The sequence below is a fragment of the Procambarus clarkii genome, chromosome 20, assembly GCF_040958095.1.
Source record: "Procambarus clarkii isolate CNS0578487 chromosome 20, FALCON_Pclarkii_2.0, whole genome shotgun sequence".
Lineage (NCBI taxonomy): Eukaryota > Metazoa > Arthropoda > Malacostraca > Decapoda > Cambaridae > Procambarus > Procambarus clarkii.
Genome location: NC_091169.1, coordinates 25,381,392 through 25,404,395, shown reverse-complemented (window position 1 = coordinate 25,404,395; position 23,004 = coordinate 25,381,392). Strand labels below are relative to the sequence as shown.

Sequence of the window (23,004 nt, the reverse complement as noted above, 5' to 3'; positions counted from 1 at the left end):
GGGCTAGATACTCTTTCCCCATATTACCATCAAAGTGGGTGAACCACAAAAAGGCCAGCATGTAGAACCACAAGCAAAACCATTATTCCATGACATGGAATGGCGACATCAAGCAGAAGAGGTTACTTCCAAAGGATGCACAAGCCCTAGCCTATGGGATACCTCCAAGTGGCAAAACCCCAGTGGAATAACATCCAATTAATGGGATAACAGCCCACCACAGCAGTGAAAAGAATGTGAGCAACAATGTTCTCAGGAAAGAACAAAGGCAAAAAAGGGAATTCAGTAAAAAAAAATTAACGACCAGGCTGAATCTGAAGCCTGGGCCAACACCGCATGTCAACATGTGAGATGAGCCAAGTAAAATGCTGCCATCAACTCCCAAATGAGAGGGGTAAATAACTTGGGCAAGGCCCCCAAAGCCAGAACTGCAGGCAAGAGGGCCTCCACACCCAAGACCAAAGCAAGCAAATCCATGCCTTCACAAAGCTTGTCAATAAAAAACTCTGACAGCCCAAAAACACATGACTGTCACCAAGTGGTATGTGCCCTGTGGTCCTCTGCAATAAGGGCTCCACAGAGCACAGGCACTGCAAGCACACACAGCACAGAAGCACATGGAGTTGCTACTTGCCCCCATGTCCTTGAGAAGCACCAAAGCAAGCAAACAGTCCTTGAGTGGTGAATAAGGAGTACTGCCCGAGAATGCCTGAAAGACAAAACCCACGTCTTGCCAATTAAGTGTTCGCATTCGATAGAACCCATGCCAAACCCTTAGGGATGAGTGGTTTGTCTGCCAGCCAGGATGAATCTGGGACCTAAATGCATGTTAATGAAGCAAATACAGTACTCAAGAACAAAAAAAGAAGCCAGTGTACTCAGTACTCTGTACTCAAAAATGTACTTAGAGTACTTAGTACTCTGTACTAGTACTCAGAAATGCTTCTGAGCACTAAGCTCAGAAGCATAGGTACTCAATGTGACTTGGCGACCTGATGAGCAAAACTAGGTGAATCAATGATAGCAAGCAAAGCTGACCTTGCAGCTGGCCAACAGGGCTGCCAGGCTGCCTGGTGGTGGCCATTGGTACCAACATCTTTGAGCTAGTTACAAGTGAATGCCTTGTTATGAATAAATTATTTGCCGAATCATTGGATTATCTTGATGTTTCATTTCCTATGACCCTTGCTGTTGCCTGTAAAGATTCGTCAACTTTCTGGATGCTTTCCCTGGTGAAAATTATAATTTTTTCCTGCTCTCTGCACCTTTGTGAATGAAAAGGGGGCCCCCAGGTTCTGGCTCTGGTGTGAATTAGGCCAAACAGTACTCCTGCGACTGATGTGATCCAATAGTGGGGAGCCATCTCAACGAGATAGTTTCAGGAAACCACCAATGGGCTTCTCTCCAAAAATTAATTACAATGGTTATACAGTAATGAAGAACTTTAGTGAGAAAATGTAAACCAAATAATATTTGAGGATGTAGCTAAAGATAAGAAATTACAAAGACAGGAATGGTGCAATAAGCATATTTTTCTAAATGACAAATATATACTATTTCCACAGCAGAGTTAACAATGCGAACATGGGAAGCTCACACAATACTTTCTTAAAACAGAGCAAGAGATTTACAGTAAACAGACTGATGAGGGCTTTAAACTGACCTTCTTAATGATAGCAGTCATCTCATGAGCTGATCTTGGCGTTCCTCCAACTAACTGTCTCGTGCACGTGTCTAATGTAGCAGCGTGTCCTACAAGCAACACTGTACCACCTGCAAAAATTAAGAGGCTAACTATTTTACTTGTACTGTACAAAAATGTCTTTCTTGTACATGAAATAAAAAATGAGTAGATAGATACATTAAATATAACTATTCAGTAATTTGATGTCGAGTTGAAAGATCAAAGAAAACGTAGGCAATTAGAACACGTTTACCGTGAAATAACCAAACCCTACTTCTAACAACTAAAGTGGCAGCAGCATATGCACTTTAAAATTGTGAATTATGAAAACTTGAAACATGATAACCTTGCAAGTGTGTAACTTTAATGGGTGGATATACAAGACTTTGATGAATCTCTTAAGTGACCATATAAATAAAAAATAGTGACATACATTGAGCATGCAGCACGTTTAGCAGGTATGACTGAATAGCCTTTAGGCATCTAAAATGAAACTTAACTACTGATTGTTTCATTACTCTTATGTCCTTGGTTTTCCCTCATATTGTTTGTCTTCTCAACATCATAGCATACTTTATCCCTTTCCTGTACATTTGTATATGACATAGATGCAGTCAATACTGTACAAACTAAATTGGTAAACACCTTATCAGGAGACTAAATAAATATAAATAAATATATAAGGATTAAATAAGGATTAAACCTCAGAGTAAAAACATAAAATATTTAATCTAATATTTATTTATATTTAAAAATAAAATATTTAAAAACATTAATATTTAAAATATTTAAAAAGCAAATTTAATCATGTTGGATATGTATGTATGTATGCATGCATTTATGTATGCATGCATGCATGCATGTTTCAAATCTGAAAGTACAGTAATTCAATGGATCATTCTTGACATACCAGAGTATTCCTAAAAATTAATAAAAACACTTGAATGTACCCTTTGATGGAGATCCCTAAATGTTTACATTCACTAATGATGTATAAAACATTTACACAATATTCTTAAAGCAGAGCATACCTTGTGCCTGGGTTGTATTGATAATACTCTGTGTAACGTAAGCATTTCTACCGTAATACTGTTCACAACTCTCGTGGGTATCCTTCAGTTCCTCTTTCCGAATCAGAGGATCATAATTAAGGCTGATATTGAATCCTGAATCAGTTAACTCATCAAGAGTCATCCATATAGGCATTCCATCATGGTACCAAGCCAACCACTCAAAAAGCCCAGGTTCAATGTTGATTGGCATTTGCTCAGCAATACCTAAGCCTGCCAGAGTAAAGAAAATGTAAATAATATTTAAAGTAGCTCTTTTGTATCATTCTTATATTATACCTATACACAATAAAATCCCAAGACCGTGATGTATCTATGAGAAAATATTGAAGCCGTACAGGATTAAACACAAAGGTATATGGAATTGGTGCCATAGAGCTTATACCATTAGTGATGCTACATTAATTTGTGTATCATGTAAATATAAATACAATAATGTATAGTGTTACAACATGTATAAAAACAGCCTCTTCACTGCATGTGGCTAGTGAAGAAAGAATCTGTTTTCTCATCATGATTTTGTGAAAGTACAAGACCAACAGTATGGCATGGCTATTTTTGTGAGCTTGTGTCTCTTGGCAGCTTTCCTATCCTATATTACCTATTATTAAGTGCCAGCCTGATTAACATGTGATGAAATGATGAAAATAAATGGGACACAAGGGGTAAGAAGCCTGAGGTGGGGAGAAACTAGTAAACATTCACGTTTTAAAACAGAAAATTCCTTTATTGTACTAATTTGTGATATCTGGGAATATTACCCTTTATTCCTAAAGGTTTTCATTTTATACAGAGCAATTTTATATAAAATGCCATTTTTAAGAGCATAATTGCTGTACAGTACGCATTTTACGTAAGTACAGCATTTACTGTATAAATATTTTATGTAGCAAAATATTGGTGCATTATAGAAAATGTAAAAGACATAAGCAATCATCAGTTTATTCCCTCAATATAGAAAGTGTAAGGATAATGTGTTTTAACCTACCTTTAAGTATATTGGTACATGTTTGAACACAGCGTAATGAAGGCGAACAAAAAACATGGTGCACCTCCGTTTCATTTGCTTTCATAGCTTGTCCTACAAGTGTTGCTTGCAATAAGCCAATGTTTGTAAGAGGACAGTCCTTATAGAAACTGTGGGGTGCCCCTTTACGTTGAGGGAGCGTCTCGGGCATGTTAAGATCACGTCGTTGATAGTTTCCTGCATAAAGATAATGACAATAAAATTATTTGTTGACAATCCCAAATATGTACATGTCTAGTGCACGTGTGATAGGCTATAATAATTCCTTTTGTTGGGGACAGGAAGCCTGTGAATATATAATAATTATAATAATAACTCATTATGTTGGGGAATAGGCAACCAGTGTATATATACATGTTAGGCCTATATCGAGGTTTCCTCGGTGGTTGAACTATTGACCCTCCCCAAGATGCAACCCCACAACAAGCTGAATAACACCTTGTTACCTATTTACTTTTAGATGAATAGGTGCATTAGGTGATAGGGAATGACAGAAAATAACAAATGTTTACGAGCTGCATATTTTACCAATTCCCCTTAGAGTACAGAATACTAGAAGGAATGGAGATACTGTACAGTGTAACTAAAACAGTATATCTGCATATGTATTACTTGCTCTATAAATATATTGCCATTCAGCAAATTTCTGTTTAATGCCAATTTCTGTTCACTTTGTCAAGCTGCAAAGAAAGGTTAAGGGAATGCAATCTAACAAGTGTAGGAGTAAGAACAGCTAGAGGAAATACTATCAATATGAATAAATTATTAAGGGAAATACACATGACTGATAAAAAGAGCCTTTGCCTATATTCCTTTAACTGAGGGAAAAGCAAAAGTGGAAGATGGAAATGAAAAAGGTAAAAGTCTAAAGAAAACACTTATTCATTGAGAATTCTCCACTAGTGGACTGCACTGAAAAAAGTAGCAGTTAATGTCTTCATCCATACCTTCAATAGTAAACGTGCAATGAAATAAAAATTACAATAATTTTATAAGTACCAGGCATAAGGAGGAGGTTCAAATAGATTTAGGTATCATGTGTCATAAATACCAATAGGTAATCACTGATATCCCTGACTACACATGATCCTGCCTATGAGACCTATAGGACCTTCTCTGAGAAAACAACCATGTGGTCTAGTTTGGAAATAATAAAAATATGTTAGTTTGAACATATTATACATTTTAATTTGATTATAACAAGAAACATACCTGTCTCATCAAAACAGAAGCGAATCCAATCACCAAAGGTGAAATCTACTCTTTCACCATGTCTGGCAATAATAATTTTGCGTGGTCCATCAATTGGAAATTTATAGAGAGGCCCCTCCTTTTTTGGCTTCTTCACCTGAAATTGTACATTATGTATGTAAGAGAAAGGTGACAGAATGAACGAAGAAAAGTATAGTACATGTTTACTTTAATTTGTGGATCATATAATGAGTCACTCCGGTCCAACACAGTTAGGGTGTTAACACCACATGAGAATCACTCTGAGGGGGTGAGGAAGGGACAGCCCCATGTCTTGGAGAACTATCAACTTAATAAGTAATGACAAATTCACTAAAATTAAAAAACTGAGACTGAAAAGAGGAGGCAGTAAAATGAGGGCTTGTCACCTCTACCACCTTCCTTGTATGGTAGCATTGCCAGCCAGTGGAGCTGGGTTTGTCTCTTCACAAGTTTCAGAATGACTTTTGGTTATTTTTTAATTGTCATGAATCATTTGGAGGTAATTTCAAGTAAATTTTAAGTGTTTCTGGCAATCAGATACCTTGTGGTGGATTGAGACTTGCTCTTCACAGAATGTCATGCTTCTTAGAAGGGGAACAAAAGAGTTTGAATAGGGTACTTATCTACTGTAGTATTAGGTCTCTCAGAGCCTGACACAAGTTGTGTGTTCTATGAAAGGCCAATGACATGAAGAATAGGAAGGATAATGAGGGAGGCTTGCTCAAGAGTATTAATTTTTCCATTCTCATTTCAAAAAGCACATGGAGCATATGCAATCACAATTGCCACCTTTGCTCTTTCAAATTTGAATATCGCAAACAAGCCCTTTGTACTGTGGTACAAAAAGTCCTTCATGGTTACACACAATAATAATAATATACTGTATTGTAATAATGTTTTATTCATATAACAGACTGTACACTGGACAAAATGAAGCGGCTACATAATGTTAAAGAAATTGTACATTATATAAGGCCACTTGCTAAGCACAGCATTTTGGGCATTACTGTAATTGGTATTCCCTGTCTTTCCTACTATCATTTTCCTTAACATTAAAGAGTTAATGTAACAAAATATTTAAACAAATGTAACTAACCTTGGCATATAAGGCATCTAAGACTTCCTGCTGAGGAAGAGGAGGTGACTGTGTGGCCTCTAGTGATGCTTGACGTGAATGTAGGCGATCCATAGATGATGATTCTGAGAGAACTTCTGTCGAGCGTCGGGAGCCCTCGCTATTTTCTAAAAGGTTTAACAATGACAAGGAGATTGGTGGGCGGCGAGGGAATGCTGCAGTTTCAAGTCCTTCTCGGCCAGTACTGCCTATGACTGGAATGGCTCTGTTGAGGATGTGAAGACACAAAAACACACAGTAGACAACAATTTAACTCTGTAAAAATATGATACAGTAATCTCGACAATACTGTAGTAAAAACAAAAATTTAAATGCCCCTTTCTGAGCAACACCTTGGTAGCTATCGATCTTAGTCCAATGCATGGATCTGACCAGGTACTGAGATTACAGTAGGCTCCCCAATAATGGTTTGAGGAGCTCATGGAAGAGAATATTATCATCCCTACAGAAGGAACTGTTCACAATGACACACAAAAACCCTTCAAATACTAAACATTCCCTATAAACAATGATCTTAAATCCAGCATCACCAAATCATTTTGAATTAATGAACTCACTCCAACTACTACCTCAGTCACCATCAGGTGGCAGGCCTATTGAACCCAAGGATCGGGAGAGTTGACTACCTCATCTTAAGCTCAGTCTGCCGTAATCTTGGGAAAAGAGATTAAGGGAAGAGAGCAGGGAGCCATGGAGGGACTGCTCAGAAAAGGGCATTTTATTTCCATTGCCCCACCCACTTGTGCCCATGTTTCATGCCCTCTTGCCTGACACTTGCCTAATTGTGCTTGTGGATGTTGAACTTCATTTCATTAGTCTCACCTCTCAACCTAAGTTATAAGATATTATAAATGTGATGCAACAAATTTTGTACTCTGAAACTTTGAATAGAACCATGTGATGATTACCTGTTGATTACCTGTTTTCAGGTAATCTGATTACCTGAAAGTCAACATAGTAGGTATGAATGGGATCTCGCCCACAAACCACTACTAAAAGCCATACAAATTGCTATATATTTTTTATTTGAGTGTTATTAACCAGTAATTACCACTAGAGATACTATTTAGCACTTTTTCATTTAGTGAACTCTATAAGAATGCTAATGTTATGATTATTAAAAAACAGTAACTGAATGTTACTAATATATTATTAATCTGTGATCATTCTAACACCTAACAAAATATTAAGTACAGGTAATGGAATACAGTACATATTGGTCTTTAAATACTATAATATTAGAGTATACATCCTAGGTATTATGGTAAAATTTCTGGCATCAGTAAACCTATAAATCATACATAACTGTATTTATTTCCCATTATCGGAGACAGGAAGCCTGTTTAGGTTCATTGAAGTTTTCCTTAGTCAACTACTGCCCTCCCCAAGATGCAACCCACAAACGTTGTCTAATTCCAGGGTGCCTACTTTACTAGATGAACAGAGGCATCAAGTGAAAGCAAAAGTGCCTAAAACTCTTTGTCCAGCTGCAGAAATCAAACATGTCACATTTTGGCTGTGAAGCAACTGCACTGACCACTGTGCAAGAGGCCTATCTTTTACCATGCCTGTATAACAGATAAACATGACAAAACCATAAGAAATCCCGATCAGAGATACCTAATAATAAATATAAACAGCTAAAATAGGCTACTTCTTCCTAAACCAGTACCTTGAATATAACAAAAACATTTTATATAAATTTAAAAAACCCATAACCACTCACCTATGAAGTGTCCAAGCATCTGACTCAGCTGTGCGTTCTATGTAATTAATTGGTAAAAATCCTGTTGAACCTGTGAGCCAAGATGTTCCTTCAACCCAACCATCAGGTGAGGACGCAAGACAATCTCCTTTAACATACACAAAATCTCCAATTAATAGTTCGAGCTCATCGGGATCTCGTGGAACGTGCGAATATAAGACCTTGTGCACCTGAGGAGAGGGTGCGAGAATATATTCCGATTCTGTGTTTCCATAAAGAAAAATGTCAACTGTTAAAACAAAGGAATCAACTCACAGTATGAAAGTATGAATGTGTGTGAAGTGAAACGTATGAGTAACAGTGATATTAGAAATAGATTGCTTATCTTGGTAAGAGTGATATCATACCTGATAATGCAAATAACAGGACGTACATATTTCTTACCAATCATTTAATCATTTTGTACTAAACTAAATGTATACTGTATTTGATTCAAGATTCTTAAAAGTATTAAAAAACTAATGAAATTAAAGACCACAGTTATTAAGACTTTATTCAATAACTGTGGTTTTTAATCTCCAATTGAACAGCTGTACCTAGTACCTACATGCCACCAGTAAAATTAATTAAGCAGGTTCTATTCTACAACATTAGTTATTCCAATCCACACATTTATTCTGTACTGTACATGCAGTATATTAACTTTGCATTGGTATACTGTACAGTACTTAAAATGCTCTCTTTGAAGTACATTTTACTAATCTTTTCATTACAGCAAATGTTTTCGTAACTGTACAGTACAGTACGTGTACTTGATATAAGCCTAACATGTACTGTATGTATAAACTATCTACTTGTTCCCCAACACAATGAATTATCATCATTATTATTATTATAATTATTATTATATTGTCAATTTTTTGTACCACAACCAACATCATTATTATTTCTACACACACTATATATCAACGATGTAATTTACAACAGAAACTTCAGCTTACCTAATTTTAGTCTGTCTTCGTGTTTATTACTGTGGATCTTGAAATGTGTACCTTTCGAAAATTTACCTAAACTACTCTCCGGCTGCCTGGATTTCTGTCCAGATGTGGCAAAATTGTCACCAGACACAATTCTGGCCGGATGACCCAAATATCTGGTTCAGCGCCGAACTCACAGTACAACCAAAAATGTGTTCTGTCCTTTTATTCTCACGTTTGAGAAAAAGCTCACGTGAGCCCACGTTTTCTTGTTTATATTTACATTGCTAACATTTTTTTTGTTATATTTACCATTAAGCATTATAGGACTCAAAATGGTTAAAGGGTATTGAACAAAGAAGGAAACCTTTTACATACAAATAAATGGAATAGGTAAGACCTAGAAATTGACGAAGCTAATTCGATTCAAAATTTTAATGTAAATATGAAAAAAGGACATGAATTAAGTCATTGAATTATGGGTGTGGGTGTCGGGGAGTGGGTGTGGGGAGTGAGTGTCGGGAGTGGGGTGTGGGTGTCGGGGTGTGGGTGTCGGGGAGTGGGTGTTGGGGAGTGGGTGTTGGGGAGTGGGTGTGGGGAGTAGGTGTTGGGGGTGGGTGTGGGTGTGGGGAGTGGGTGTTGGGAGTGGGTGTCGGGGGGTGGGTGTGGGTGTTGGAGGTGGGTGTGGGTGTCGGAGAGTGGGTGTCAGGAGTGGGTGTGGGTGTCGGGAGTGGGTGTGGGTGTCGGGAGTGGGTGTGGGTGTCGGGAGTGGGTGTGGGTGTCGGGAGTGGGTGTGGGTGTCGGGAGTGGGTGTGGGTGTCGGGAGTGGGTGTCAGGAGTGGGTGTGGGTGTCAGGAGTGTGGGTGTCAGGAGTGGGTGTGGGTGTCAGGAGTGGGTGTGGGTGTCGGGGAGTGGGTGTGGGGAGTGGGTGTAGGGAGTGGGTGTCGGGTGTGGGTGTTGGGTGTGGGTGTCGGGGGTGGGTGTCGGGGGTGGGTGTTGGGGAGTGAGTCTAGGGAGTGGATGTCGGGGGTGGGTGTGGGGAGTGGGTGTAGGGAGTGGGTGTGGGTGTCGGGGAGTGGGTGTGGGTGTCGGGAGTGGGTGTGGGGAGTGGGTGTAGGGAGTGGGTGTGGGTGTCGGGGGTGGGTGTGGGGAGTGGGTGTGGGTGTCGGGGGTGGGTGTGGGGAGTGAGTGTAGGGAGTGGGTGTTGGGGGTGGGTGTGGGAAGTGGGTGTGGGTGTCAGGGAGTGGGTGTGGGTGTCTGGGAGTGGGTGTGGGTGTCAGGAATGGGTGTGGGTGTCAGGAGTGGGTGTGTGTGTTGGGGAGTGGGTGTGGGTGTCGGGGAGTGGGTGTGGGTGTCTGGGAGTGGATGTGGGTGTCAGGAGTGGGTGTGGGTGTCGGGGAGTGGGTGTGGGTGTCGGGGAGTGGGTGTGGGTGTCTGGGAGTGGGTGTGGGTGTCTGGGAGTGGGTGTGGGTGTCAGGAATGGGTGTGGGTGTCAGGAGTGGGTGTGGGTGTCGGGGAGTGGGTGTGGGTGTCGGGGAGTGGGTGTGGGTGTCTGGGAGTGGGTGTGGGTGTCAGGAGTGGGTGTGGGTGTCAGGAGTGGGTGTGGGTGTCGGGGAGTGGGGTGTGGGTGTCGGGGAGTGGGTGTGGGTGTCGGGGAGTGGGTGTGGGTGTCGGGGAGTGGGTGTGGGTGTCGGGGAGTGGGTGTGGGTGTCGGGGAGTGGGTGTGGGTGTCGGGGAGTGGGTGTGGGTGTCGGGGAGTGGGTGTGGGTGTCAGGAGTGGGTGTGGGTGTCGGGGAGTGGGTGTGGGTGTCGGGGAGTGGGTGTGGGTGTCTGGGAGTGGGTGTGGGTGTCAGGAGTGGGTGTGGGTGTCGGGGAGTGGGGAATGGGTGTCGGGGAGTGGGGAATGGGTGTCGGGGAGTGGGGAGTGGGTGTGGGGAGTGGGTGTCGAGAGTGGGTGTCGGGAGTGGGGAGTGGGTGTGGGTGTCGGGGAGTGGGGAATGGGTGTCGGGGAGTGGGGAGTGGGTGTGGGGAGTGGGTGTGGGGAGTGGGTGTCGAGAGTGGGTGTCGGGAGTGGGGAGTGAGTGTCGGGAGTGGGGAGTGGGTGTCGGGAGTGGGGAGTGGGTGTGGGGAGTGGGTGTGGGGAGTGGGTGTGGGGAGTGGGTGTGGGGAGTGGGTGTGGGGAGTGGGTGTCGAGAGTGGGTGTCGGGAGTGGAGAGTGGGTGTGGGGAGTGGGTGTGGGGAGTGGGTGTGGGGAGTGGGTGTGGGGAGTGGGTGTGGGGAGTGGGTGTCGGGAGTGGGGAGTGTGGAGTGGGTGTGGGGAGTGGGTGTGGGGAGTGGATGTCGGGAGTGGGGAGTGGGTGTCGGGAGTGGGGTGTGGGGAGTGGGTGTGGGGAGTGGGTGTGGGGAGTGGGTGTGGGGAGTGGGTGTCGGGAGTGGGAGTGGGGAGTGGGTGTCAGGAGTGGGGGAGTGGGGGTCGGGAGTCAGCAGAAGGCCAGGGGGTACTGTCGTGTGTGTGCCAACATACGCAAGTATATCAGGGTGTAGTAGGTAGGCCTACAGAGGGAGAATAAGGATGGGGGGAAAAAAAAAGTGGTGTCACTAGGGGAGAGGCGGACCTTACGCGTCCTCCTTGAACTACAGAGATGACACGACTGAGACACGTGGGGGCGGGTCCCCTGGCTCACAATTGTGGTGGGGTGATGGCTGTCTGGGGAAGGGGGGGGGGGGCCGGAGGGGGTATGGGGTGATGGCTCTCTAGGGGTGTGGGGGGAAGGGGGGGGTCAGGAGGGGTGATGGCTGTATGGGGATGTGGCGGGAGGAGGGGGGGGGGGGGGGGGCAGGAGGGGGAGGGGGTGATGGCTGTCTGGGGATGTGGGGGGGGGGGATTGAGTGCAGGGGGTCGCGTCGCCAATTATAAATAACACAACACATTTGTATGTGTTCAAATACCCGTCTATTTACCCTCTATACATCTATCCATCCATTTACTCATCTTTCCATCTATCTATATGTCTATCTATCCATCCAGCAGTCTGTCCACACATCCATCCACGTCCATCTATCCACATATCACATCACTGTGGATATATGGACATCCACATTTCTATCTATCCATCCATATTTCTATCCATTCACTTATCCATCCATATTTCTATTCATTCACCTATCCATCCATATTTCTATCTATCTATCCATCTATCAATCCCTCTATCCGTCTATTTATCCGCCTATCAATCCTTCCATCTACTCATCTATCTAGTCATCTACCCATCTATCTATCCATCTGTAATCGTCTATCCATTCATCTACCTATGCATCCATCTATCTATCCACTCCATCTACGTCCTCCCCACTCCCTCTTGTCTCCCCCCCCCCACTTGAACGGGGTGAGAACAGCTTGAGCTGCTTCATCCCTTTGTGTGTATGTATACCTCAATAAACTTATTTCAATTCCCCCCCCTCCTGTCCCACCCCCTTCCCCTCATCCCCCTCTCTCTTGCCACCCTTCCCCTCATCCTCCCTCTTCCTTGCCATCCTTCCCCTCATCCTCATTCTCCCTTGCCACTCTTCCCCTCATCCTCCCTCTTCCTTGCCATCCTTCCCCTCATCCTCCCTTTCCCTTGCCACCCTTCCCCTCATCCTCTCTTTCTCTTGCCCTCCCTCCCTCTCCCTTGTCACCCTTCCCCTCATCCTCCCTTTCCCTTGCTACACTTCCCCTAATCCTCCCTCTTCGTTGCCACCCTTCCCCTCATCCTCCCTCTCCCTTGCCGCTCTTCCCCTCATCCTCCCTCTCCCTTGCCTTCCTTCCCCTAATCCTCCCTTTCCCTTGCCATCCTTCCCCTCATCTTCCCTCTCACTTGTCACCCTTTCCCTCATCCTCCCTCCCACATTTAGGGTCCTGATAGTACAGTCGGGTTCGTTCTAGACTTCCAAGCAAGAATTACGGATTTAAATCCCGGATGGGACAGAAATGGTTGGGTGCATTTACTTTCACCTAATGCACCTGTTCACTTAACAGTAAGTAGGTACTCAGGAGTTAATCAGCTTGTTGTGGGGTTACATCCTGGGCAGGTCAGTAATTTGACCTTGGGGGGGGGGTTCAATATAAGCCTAATGCATATGAATACACCCTGGCTACCTGTCCCCTGATATAATGAATTAGGAAATTAATTCAAAATTGAAATCAAATTAGGGATTACAGGAATTGATAATCAGGAATTACAAATAAGGGGTAGAGTTACAGGAAAGAGTGAAAGAATGGAAGAGCAATACATACTGTATTGCAATAACAGAAACGAAACTGACGAGTGTTATAGGAAATAAAATCTTCCCGCAAAGATTTCAAGTAATAAATAAAGATAGGGTGAGAAGGGGAGGAGATAGTGTAGTCCAGCTGCTACAACTACATTGGAGCTTCGAGGAAGTGAGTGTCAGAGGAATCTGATCAGCAAGAGTATGTACTTAGAATAGCAACATAGAGGAGCATGAAGACATGGTGATTTACAATCTCCCACTAAACAACAGAAGTCCTAGGGAAGAATATAATAAATGCAATTAGACTTGCCTGACATTAATACAAAATGCAGCCATGGTGTCAAAGGGAGTGAAACCCAGAATGTTAATACTTGGGAATTTCAATCACAGAGAAATAGACTGGATAAGTAAAGACCTCCATAGAGGTGATGAGACATGGAGCATTTACCAAATCCTGGTGTCTGTTTTGAACATCAGAGGACCTGGGTGAGTCTTATAAAGGTTATTCTAGGCACAAGGGCAGGGAAAATTTCCAGCCAAGGCACTGTTTCCTTGATTCAATCACTACAGGATGCAACAGCCAAGTCTAGTTTTGGTCTTACCAAATTGTAGCCTATGATAATCTCAACAAACACATCCAGTATTGTACAAGTGAATGAAGTATTATAGTACTAAAGAAATATAATACAGCAAAGTTATAAACAAATAGAAGCAAAATCAAGAATAGATACTAATAGTAAAACATAAATCAAATGAATTCTGAACCTGAATGGGGTAAGAATTTGTACCAGCAACTGCAAGGCAATTTACAGCAGTTATCTTGAGGTTATCTTGAGATGATTTCGGGGCTTTTAGTGTCCCCGCGGCCCGGTCCTCGACCAGGCCTCCACCCCCAGGAAGCAGCCCGTGACAGCTGACTAACACCCAGGTACCTATTTACTGCTAGGTAACAGGGGCATTCAGGGTGAAAGAAACTTTGCCCATTTGCTTCTGCCTCGTGCGGGAATCGAACCCGCGCCACAGAATTACGAGTCCTGCGCGCTATCCACCAGGCTACGAGGCCCCCCAAGGCAGTACCTACCTCATTTCCAAGAATTCGTGTGTCCCTGGAGTACAATCGCACCTCCCATGTAGACAGTGCCCTTGGCTCCACTATATCCACCAGAGATTCAAGACGAGAGAATTGTGATGGCGGAAACTGGTAAGCTAACGTTAGGTGTAACGCTTTTGTTGCTGCTTCACCTGTGGTGCCTGTTAGAAAGAAAACAAAATCAATATAAAAAGTATAGGGATTTATTTTACATGTGCTGTTTCGGTTTCCCATATGTAACTTGATATTTGGACTTTTACTAAGAAAAGAACACAACTAAGTGCAATAGTTTGCTTGAAACAATAATTGTATGTGTTAGCTACTGTTGTGTGTCATCGCTGCTGAGAGTAGAAATTCTTAACACAAATGTACTAATGCGAGTTGACATGCTAAGAATAGGTAATGTTTGAAACAATTCATACTTTAAATAATATTTACTCAAAATTTTCTGAAACCGAATGCCATCTGTTTAGTTTTGTGCCTTTAAGCTAGGAAGGAATGCTGCAGTCATTAACTTAAAATTTTGTATATAGTACCAAGTAATCATGCTGCACTTTCAAAGACATTTACTGGGAAACTGGTGATAAATGTGTTTGTACAAGATCTGTGTATGACTTGTGTATTATAGTGACTTTGCCTAATTCTACATGTGCATGTTACCCAGAGCATACCTATTTAAATTATTACCACAACAAAAAATTATCAAGAGACTGAAGCTGTAAATACATTATGAAATTATTTTAGCATGCAGGTCAAAAACTTTTATTTGGCTAAGTTAGGGAGCAATGCTATGGTGGTTGTTAAGCAGAAGGTTTCACTTTGATCTATTAGCACTTCTAGAAAGCACCAGGAAAAATGTTTTCATCCTATATGACACTTTGCATGCATTTTGGGGGCTTAAAATAATTCAGTAGCTTGCTCAAATTATTTTTTCAGTAAAAATATTTTCTCTCACTCCTCCAGTACTGAGAATGAAGTGCTGTATACCATACTAGCTTATTAGCAAAATAAATTAAAATGCAGTACATAAATTATAATAGGGTACAGAGCAATCCCTAAATCCCTGAGTACAGACCCCCTTTAAAATATACAGTAGAACAATCTTCCTAATGGTACATTTTACATAAATCAATTGAGAAATTAAAAAAAAAATTATATTTACTATTAATGTACTGTAATATAAATAGAGTAGCAAATATTCTTAAGAGATTTTTAGTTAGAAATACTACAAATACTGCACGAACAGTGCTTAGGTGCAGTCTCAGAAGTTGAAGACTAAATACATACTTTATATAAGAAAAAATTACAACATTTTAGTCTGTCACAGACTTAATGAGGAGAGATCAGAGGTGAAACTCCCGAGAGGTGAGAAGCAAATATCTCGGATTAATCCCAGATTTTCCTAAAACAGATAATAAGGGTTTATGTCAGAACATTTGCATAATTGCACAATCTTAAACAGAACATGGACAGCCCTCTTTCAATATTACTAGAACATAGCAATTGACATGAATTATTAGGTAAAAAAAATACTAGTTAACCTTCCCCAGGTATCTTTGTTAAAACAATTGAAAAAATATAAGTGTAAGAGAAATGCAGATAAAATATATTCATAAAAACTGTGAAAAAACTGAGGGAGAAGAGTGGTTGTGGGTTGCACGTGTACGGCAGAGAAAGAAAGAAAGAAAGAAAAAAAAAAGCATGTCTTCCAGCCCATGTCGGGCTCTCACCAGCTCTCGCAAACCCCCATACCATTACGTCCTTCTTTTATGGAGTGATAGACGCCAAGAGGCCTGAATAAAAACAAATACAACTGGCCACTACTGACTGAGGAGAGAGGGTGTCAGTCTTAGTTGGTGTGGCAGCAGCTGGATTGATAGCCATCAATTGAGGCAGCATTGGTGGTAGTGCCACAGGTTACCTGGCTATCAACAATTGTCAGAAGAGAATGTTGATGGTTAACATTGCTTAACTATTGATGGGTAACATTGTTTAACTGTTGATGGTTAACAATGCTTAACTGTTGATGGTTAACAATGCTTAACTATTGATGGGTAACATTGTTTAACTGTTGATGGTTAACAATGCTTAACTGATGATGGTTAACAATGCTTAACTGTTGATGGTTAACAATGCTTAACTGTTGATGGTTAACAATGCTTAACTGTTGATGGTTAACATTGCTTAACTGTTGATGGTTAACATTGCTTAACTGTTGATGGTTAACAATGCTTAACTGTTGATGGTTAACAATGCTTAACTGTTGATGGTTAACAATGCTTAACTGTTGATGGGTAATATTGCTTAACTGTTGATGGTTAACATTGCTTAACTGTTGATGGTTAACATTGCTTAACTGTTGATGGTTAACATTGCTTAACTGTTGATGGTTAACATTGCTTAACTGTTGATGGTTAACATTGCTTAACTGTTGATGGTTAACATTGCTTAACTGTTGATGGTTAACATTGCTTAACTGTTGATGGTTAACATTGCTTAACTGTTGATGGTTAACATTGCTTAAACATTTCAGTGCTTCCACTGGAAGCACTGAAATGTTTAGTTTCACAATGACAAAAGTGGCAGAATTTATAATGACCCACCTAACCTTTCAAGGCCAATACCCATTAGTTCAAGAAACATACATTATCCACACTTAACTACGGCCAATAAACACTTTTGAAGAAAGCATCCAAATATCTTGGATTTAGCATTTAAAGCTAAAAGATATCTTAAATGCTGAAAGTATTTAGGATAAGGCAGGGTTGAGCATACATATGGTACCTAGCATAACATATGAAGTATAGTCCATGAAATGGCAGGAATTCTGCTTCTTGATGTGACTGTACTTGTAGCTTGTAGCGCTATCAAGTTTGGAGGGTATTATGAAATAACAAGTGGTACTCAATATCTCGAATCTTTATTTCCTAAAACATTCTCTCATCATATCCAAGCAAATGCCTCACCACCCCATGACAATGAGAAAAGTAGTAATAAAGTATTAGTTTTTGGTTTTCACTGTGAATGACTGATATTTATTTATAGTTCCATTTTTTTCAATTTGTGCAAAGTGTCTTTTAACTCTTTGTAATTTCCATTAGAAAATTTAGTCACCAAAATAATTTACATTTATGAATTACAGAATTCTTTTCTCCAATTCATTAAAAATGTTTTAAATGTTTTTAGCTTGGCTTTCTAAAATTTATCATGTCATAATAAACAAGAAAGACATTTCTTTATTTTAATGTCAGAACACTTTTCATTTTATGCAGCTTTATTTTGAATTTTTTACAAATCATTCTCAGCTGATCTACAAATGATTCCATACATCTGCTGCCGACGGCATATTTCTAAATTTAACAGCTGCCTATAACCATACTTCTGCCCTGCCTATTGCATCCTTGTCTTTCTAAATTATCCCCATTTCTTGTACAAGTCTATAGACTCATTAAATTAATTAATTTTATTATTATTCTAATTAAATTATTAATTAAAATATCTTATGAACTTATATGGAATTTGATGGTACTAATAACTAAGCAGCAAGAGGTGATTCATTTTGAAACAATTTCTGGACAATACATTCAGTACTGTGTGACTTATACCATGGAAGTTACCCTCAGCAGTGGCTGGTGGCTGTGTGATGCTTCTTCAGATAAAAAGAAGTTCTCTTTAATCCTAATATGTTTCATTTTATTTCTTCTGGAATCCTTATTGTCACATTTCTTTCTTAACCACAATCATCCCCTTTCTTCTGGAATCCTTATTGCCCATTTCTTCTAGAATCATTATTGGTTATTTCCTCTGGAATCATTATTGGCCATTTCTTCTGGAATCCTTATTGTCTCAGTTCTACTGGAATCCTTACTGTCTCAGTCCTTCTGGAATCCTTATTGTCTCAGTCCTTCTGGAATCCTTATTGTCTCAGTCCTTCTGGAATCCTTACTGTCTCAGTCCTTCTGGAATCCTTATTGTCTCAGTCCTTCTGGAAATCACAGTCTCAGTCCTTCTGGAATCCTTACTGTCTCAGTCCTTCTGGAATCCTTATTGTCTCAGTCCTTCTGGAATCCTTATTGTCTCAGTCCTTCTGGAATCCTTATTGTCTCAGTCCTTCTGGAATCCTTATTGTCTCAGTCCTTCTGGAATCCTTATTGTCTCAGTCCTTCTGGAATCCTTACTGTCTCAGTCCTTCTGGAATCCTTACTGTCTCAGTCCTTCTGGAATCCTTATTGTCTCAGTCCTTCTGGAAATCACAGTCTCAGTCCTTCTGGAATCCATAGTTTCAGTCCTTCTAGAATTCATAGTTGCCATCCTTCTGGAATCCATATTGTCTCAGTTCTTCTGGAACCTTGCTGAAATCCTTGCCTCATTTCTTCTGCAATTCTTATTGTTTCATTTCTATTAAGACATTTACTTTAAAAACATTTCCCAAGCATTTCCATCACTGATCATTCTTGCTCCTTACAATGTTAAACAAATGTAGTGTCAGGTAGAGTATTTGCTAGATATCTGTATATGATGATTGTCCAGCCTGTCCTTCTATGATTACAAACGTCAAGAAACTGTCGTAGTAAGGTTCCTTATCCTTACCTACCTGAAGACCAAAAACAGAAAATGGGACAGTATGTAAATTTTGTGAGCCGCTACCATTTTCTAGAACGACAATTTTTGGCCTTATGTAGAGTATACGCCAAAATGTAACATTCTATTAGGAAGACGGGTTGGACTGTCACCAAGTATGCACATAAAATGATGCAGAAATAGAAATGCACAAATATTAGGAAAACTATCCCCCTTATGATACTTTGCTTCCCCCCATAATGTTTCTGCTACTAACCAGCTTCATACCTTCCATAATTACTTGATACATAAACTGAAAATTCCTTCATGCTGGTTTGGTTAATCCACAAGTGAAGCAGTCGCCACCTGCTTGCACAGAGAAGCAAGAATGTGAGGAACCTCAATAAGCATACACAAGCAGGAGAGTTGGGAGAATGAAATAGCAAAAGACATAGGCATAAGCAGGAAAAATAATAAGTGAAAAAGAACAAGATTAAAACATTCAATGAAAAGACAATGTGGAATTAAGAAAATCTGACAGACAATCAAGTTGTGTTGAAAAATAAACATGGTCAAAACAGAAAGGAAAAAAATGAGAAAGGACATCCCCTTTACCTCTCCCATGGTAGTGCTTCCATGGGTGACCAAAGCCACCCAGCCTCCTACCTGAAATATTTAATAAGCCTAAATAATATGGCTGAATGAAAATAATTTTCATTAGCTCTTTATGCACAGTGAACTTAACATTCAATTCACCAAACAAGTGAAAAGAATATTGCCAGAAATGATTAAACTGTCCTAACATTATTTTGTAGGTATGAAATATACCCACCTCATTGTATTGCAGGTGTAAAGTATACATACCGCATTATTTTGCAGGTATGAAATTCACTTATTATAATTAACATACACAGTACTCCTGCAAAATATAACAAAAAACCAAAACAAAAAACAGCATTGAATTTAATGAAATGTCTCGTTCTGGTAAAGCCTCAGAGACTCCTGAAGCTATCTTGTTGAGATGGCTTCTGCCTACTGAATCACATTAGCCATAGAAGTTGTGTATGGCCTACTGGGAACCAGAGACAGAACCTGGTCCCTCACAGAGGCACAGTGAGCTGGGATTTGTTATAATCACCCCTCCTCACCGAGAAAGCATCCAGAAAGTGAGCTCAGAAATAGGCAACTGCAAGGTTCAAAGAAAATGAAGCACCAAAGCAGCCAAACAAATTAACAAATGATTTATTCAAACTCAATAAGTCAAACTGATTTACCAGAAACTAGTTTGAACCCATTAGCACGAATGACCACCAACAGATGGTACCCTTGATGGCGGTAAAGATACAAAGAGCCAGATTCAAGACGAGGGGTAGAACCTTGAAGTGGTAAGCCTGATGCTCCACCAGAAACCCTAACCAGTCCTGGTGAATAGGAACATGCCAGTATGCATCCTTGAGGTCAAGTGACATCATCCAGTAATCTGCCTGAAATACCTGGCTAACCCAAGTGGTTAGCCAGGTTTTAACCTACTGTACCCTAACTGCATGACTACTGCTAACTCCTGGGATGCCACCTCTTGGTGGCCATTTGCACTAAGGAGCTAGAGCTATTTTCAAGTGAAACATTTAGGTTGAATGATTCATTTGTGGAATCATTTGGCTGTTTTGGTGCTTAGCTCCTTGTGAACTCTGCAGGTGTTTGTATTGCTTCGCTTACATTCTGAATGCTTTCTCGGTGTGGGTGACTGTAATAATCCCCAGCTTCCCGTGCCTCTGTAAGGGGTGCCAAGTTTTGCCTCTGATCCTCAGTAGTGGGAATCCATCTCAGGGAGACAGTTTCAGGGAGCCACCAGTGGTTCCTCCAGAGAAAACATCTTCCCTGCCACTTTGAGAAACAAATTACACACAAATAAATTATTTGCAATAAATAGAGTACTCAAATAAACCTTTACAGACTGATACTACAGTATTTTTATTTTCATCCTTTCATGCAGACCTATTACAGTGTTTCCAAAGCTCACCAATAATTAAAGCCTTAATTATTCATCTGTCTTATCTGCTTTTACATCCCCCAACCCCATGGGTATATCCATACTAAATTGAACTGAACTGCTGACCACCTTGAAATGGCTACAGTTATTTGAATATACAAGTTTTGTAGCCAGCATACTTTCATATTTATGGTTGCTTACTAAGCTTCCTTTTTGGCTATGAATTTGTCACCATCTGTAGACTCTTATATACAGAGGAAAAATTTATCCCTTTTCTATTCTGCTCATTTCCATTACTGTTTATAAACTATATTTGTAATTCTTCATTTTCAAGGATACCGAATCCATGAAATGACTTGATCTTAATCAAATAAATTATAAGATCACTTTTAAGTGCCTCACTGTGCTCTGCAAAGATTTACTAACTTGTAAATGACATCACTAGTGTATTAGTAGGCATTTGATTAATATTTTAAATGCATTATTTCAAGATGGCCCATGCAAATAAAAGTCATAAAAACAAGCAAAAGAACAAACTGTTTCTTTTACAAAATAATAACTCTAATCAAAGAGGTGAGGTTTTTGTGTAAAAAACATGCCAAATTTTGCACAAAAAAATGTAGAACAAAGAATTTCTGCAAACAAAGCCACAACAAAAATAATAACTCTTCATTCCCTTTGGGCATATCCTGCTTACAGTATTCTTGAGTCAAAGTTGTTCCTGTGCACCATGGCAGACATGCTGCCATCACCTCCAGTTTGTCGTAACACCCAGCTTCAACTTTGTTAAACAAGAAAGGCAAATACCAGCAATTAGCAGTACAAACTTGTAATTGAAAACTAAAGACAGACTTCTTGTTGATGCTCCTTCCAGAGCAGCTGCCTTGCTTGTTTTATTAAAAAATAAATAATGCAGTATTAAAGACATTCAGCTAATCAATGCATTATACGGTATAGTATAATAAATTTACAAAATAATGGCAAAAAGTTGTTAATGTTCATTCTAAATAATCAAAGGCTTTAAATGAGCTGTTGCAATCCTTAAGAAGTGTAATATAAAATAAAGAATAAAATATACACAACTGCGTACTTACACATGTGAGATACTTCCTTTATATAAGTAACGGCAAGTTTCTTAAGAACATCTGCCTGCTGGTCATTTAAAAATAGACCCATGTAGTTGGGTGATATATATTTGTCGAGGGTTAGACTGGAGGGGAGGGAGGGCATAATGCTATGTACAACATCCTTCAGTGCCGAGACTAGGGCTTCACAGTTTTCATCACCAGACTGCAAGGAATGCTTAGGGTTAGAAATATAGCATAGTAATAAATGCTACACACATATCTTATATGAATATGGTCACATATAAATATATCTATATTTTTTTGCATTGACTTCCTTATTTCCTCTTTTATCCCTGAAATTATTTTGGTCTGGTAAAATTTTATAGTCTGCATTCTGAATGAATTTCCTTATTTTCTCATTAATTAGCTTTTCTCATTAATTAGTTAATCTTGTCTTGTCTTGGCAGTCACATATACTCGTCCACAATTCCAAACACCAACCATCCCTGTATTACAATTCCTACAACACAAGGTAAACATTAGGATTGATGATGGAGGATGGCCATCTGGTCTTACAAGAAAAATCAATGACATCAGTTAATGCAACTGTGGTTGTCAGTGAAGCTTATGCAGAAGGAGTTATAAAAAAAAAGTCTTTGATTTGCAGTTTCATTCTTTGTATTCTCCTAATTGTGCTTGCGGGGGTTGAGCTCTGCTCTTTCGGCCCGCTTCTCAATTGTCAATCAACCATCCATTACTAACTACTGTACTATTCTCCCCCCCCCCTCAACACACACACAATATTTGCAGGTATCTCTATACTGTACCTCTTTTACATTACATTTGTGCACATTATCACTTGCTAACAAGTCCTTTTTTTTCCAGCTTCCTAGTGCACATGTACTAGATACTAGAGGCTAATTGGAGAAAGTCTTTGGCACAATGTGAAGTAGAGCAACAGTAATACATTTAAGTATCTTGAGCTAGACTTTATTTTAAATAAGTTTATCCAGAATATTGTTCTGTACTCCGTGTCCCAGACTAAATAGTTTTTACCGGTTTACCTATCAGTGACTACAGGGAAGTGAAATCTAGCTCTTTATGCCCTGCCTCCTAGCCATTTACACACAACTAATGGATATGAGGATAACCTTTCCTGTTATCCCTGCTTGTCTCTCCATTTTGTATATTAGTCGTTTGAGAGGAAATGTA

General features: G+C 40.2%; 1 protein-coding gene across 4 annotated transcripts in view; it reads right to left on the bottom strand.

Moving 5' to 3' along the window:
* The window catches only part of LOC123755423 (Ecdysteroid phosphate phosphatase), a 55,950-nt gene that overhangs the window by 29,091 nt on the left and 3,855 nt on the right, over positions 1-23,004 (bottom strand). For 3 of the 4 annotated variants that reach the window (XM_045738070.2, XM_045738071.2, XM_045738069.2), the window contains exons 4-12: positions 21,820-22,015; positions 21,423-21,506; positions 14,167-14,336; positions 7,876-8,084; positions 6,111-6,354; positions 4,994-5,129; positions 3,743-3,958; positions 2,716-2,967; positions 1,664-1,773 (exon numbers count right to left, since the gene is read on the bottom strand). In XM_045738070.2, the coding sequence (XP_045594026.1) occupies positions 1,664-1,773; positions 2,716-2,967; positions 3,743-3,958; positions 4,994-5,129; positions 6,111-6,354; positions 7,876-8,084; positions 14,167-14,336; positions 21,423-21,506; positions 21,820-22,015 (1,617 nt within the window). The remainder of the gene's footprint in view (positions 1-1,663; positions 1,774-2,715; positions 2,968-3,742; positions 3,959-4,993; positions 5,130-6,110; positions 6,355-7,875; positions 8,085-14,166; positions 14,337-21,422; positions 21,507-21,819; positions 22,016-23,004) is intronic. The other variant, XM_045738072.2, reaches the window with a different exon arrangement.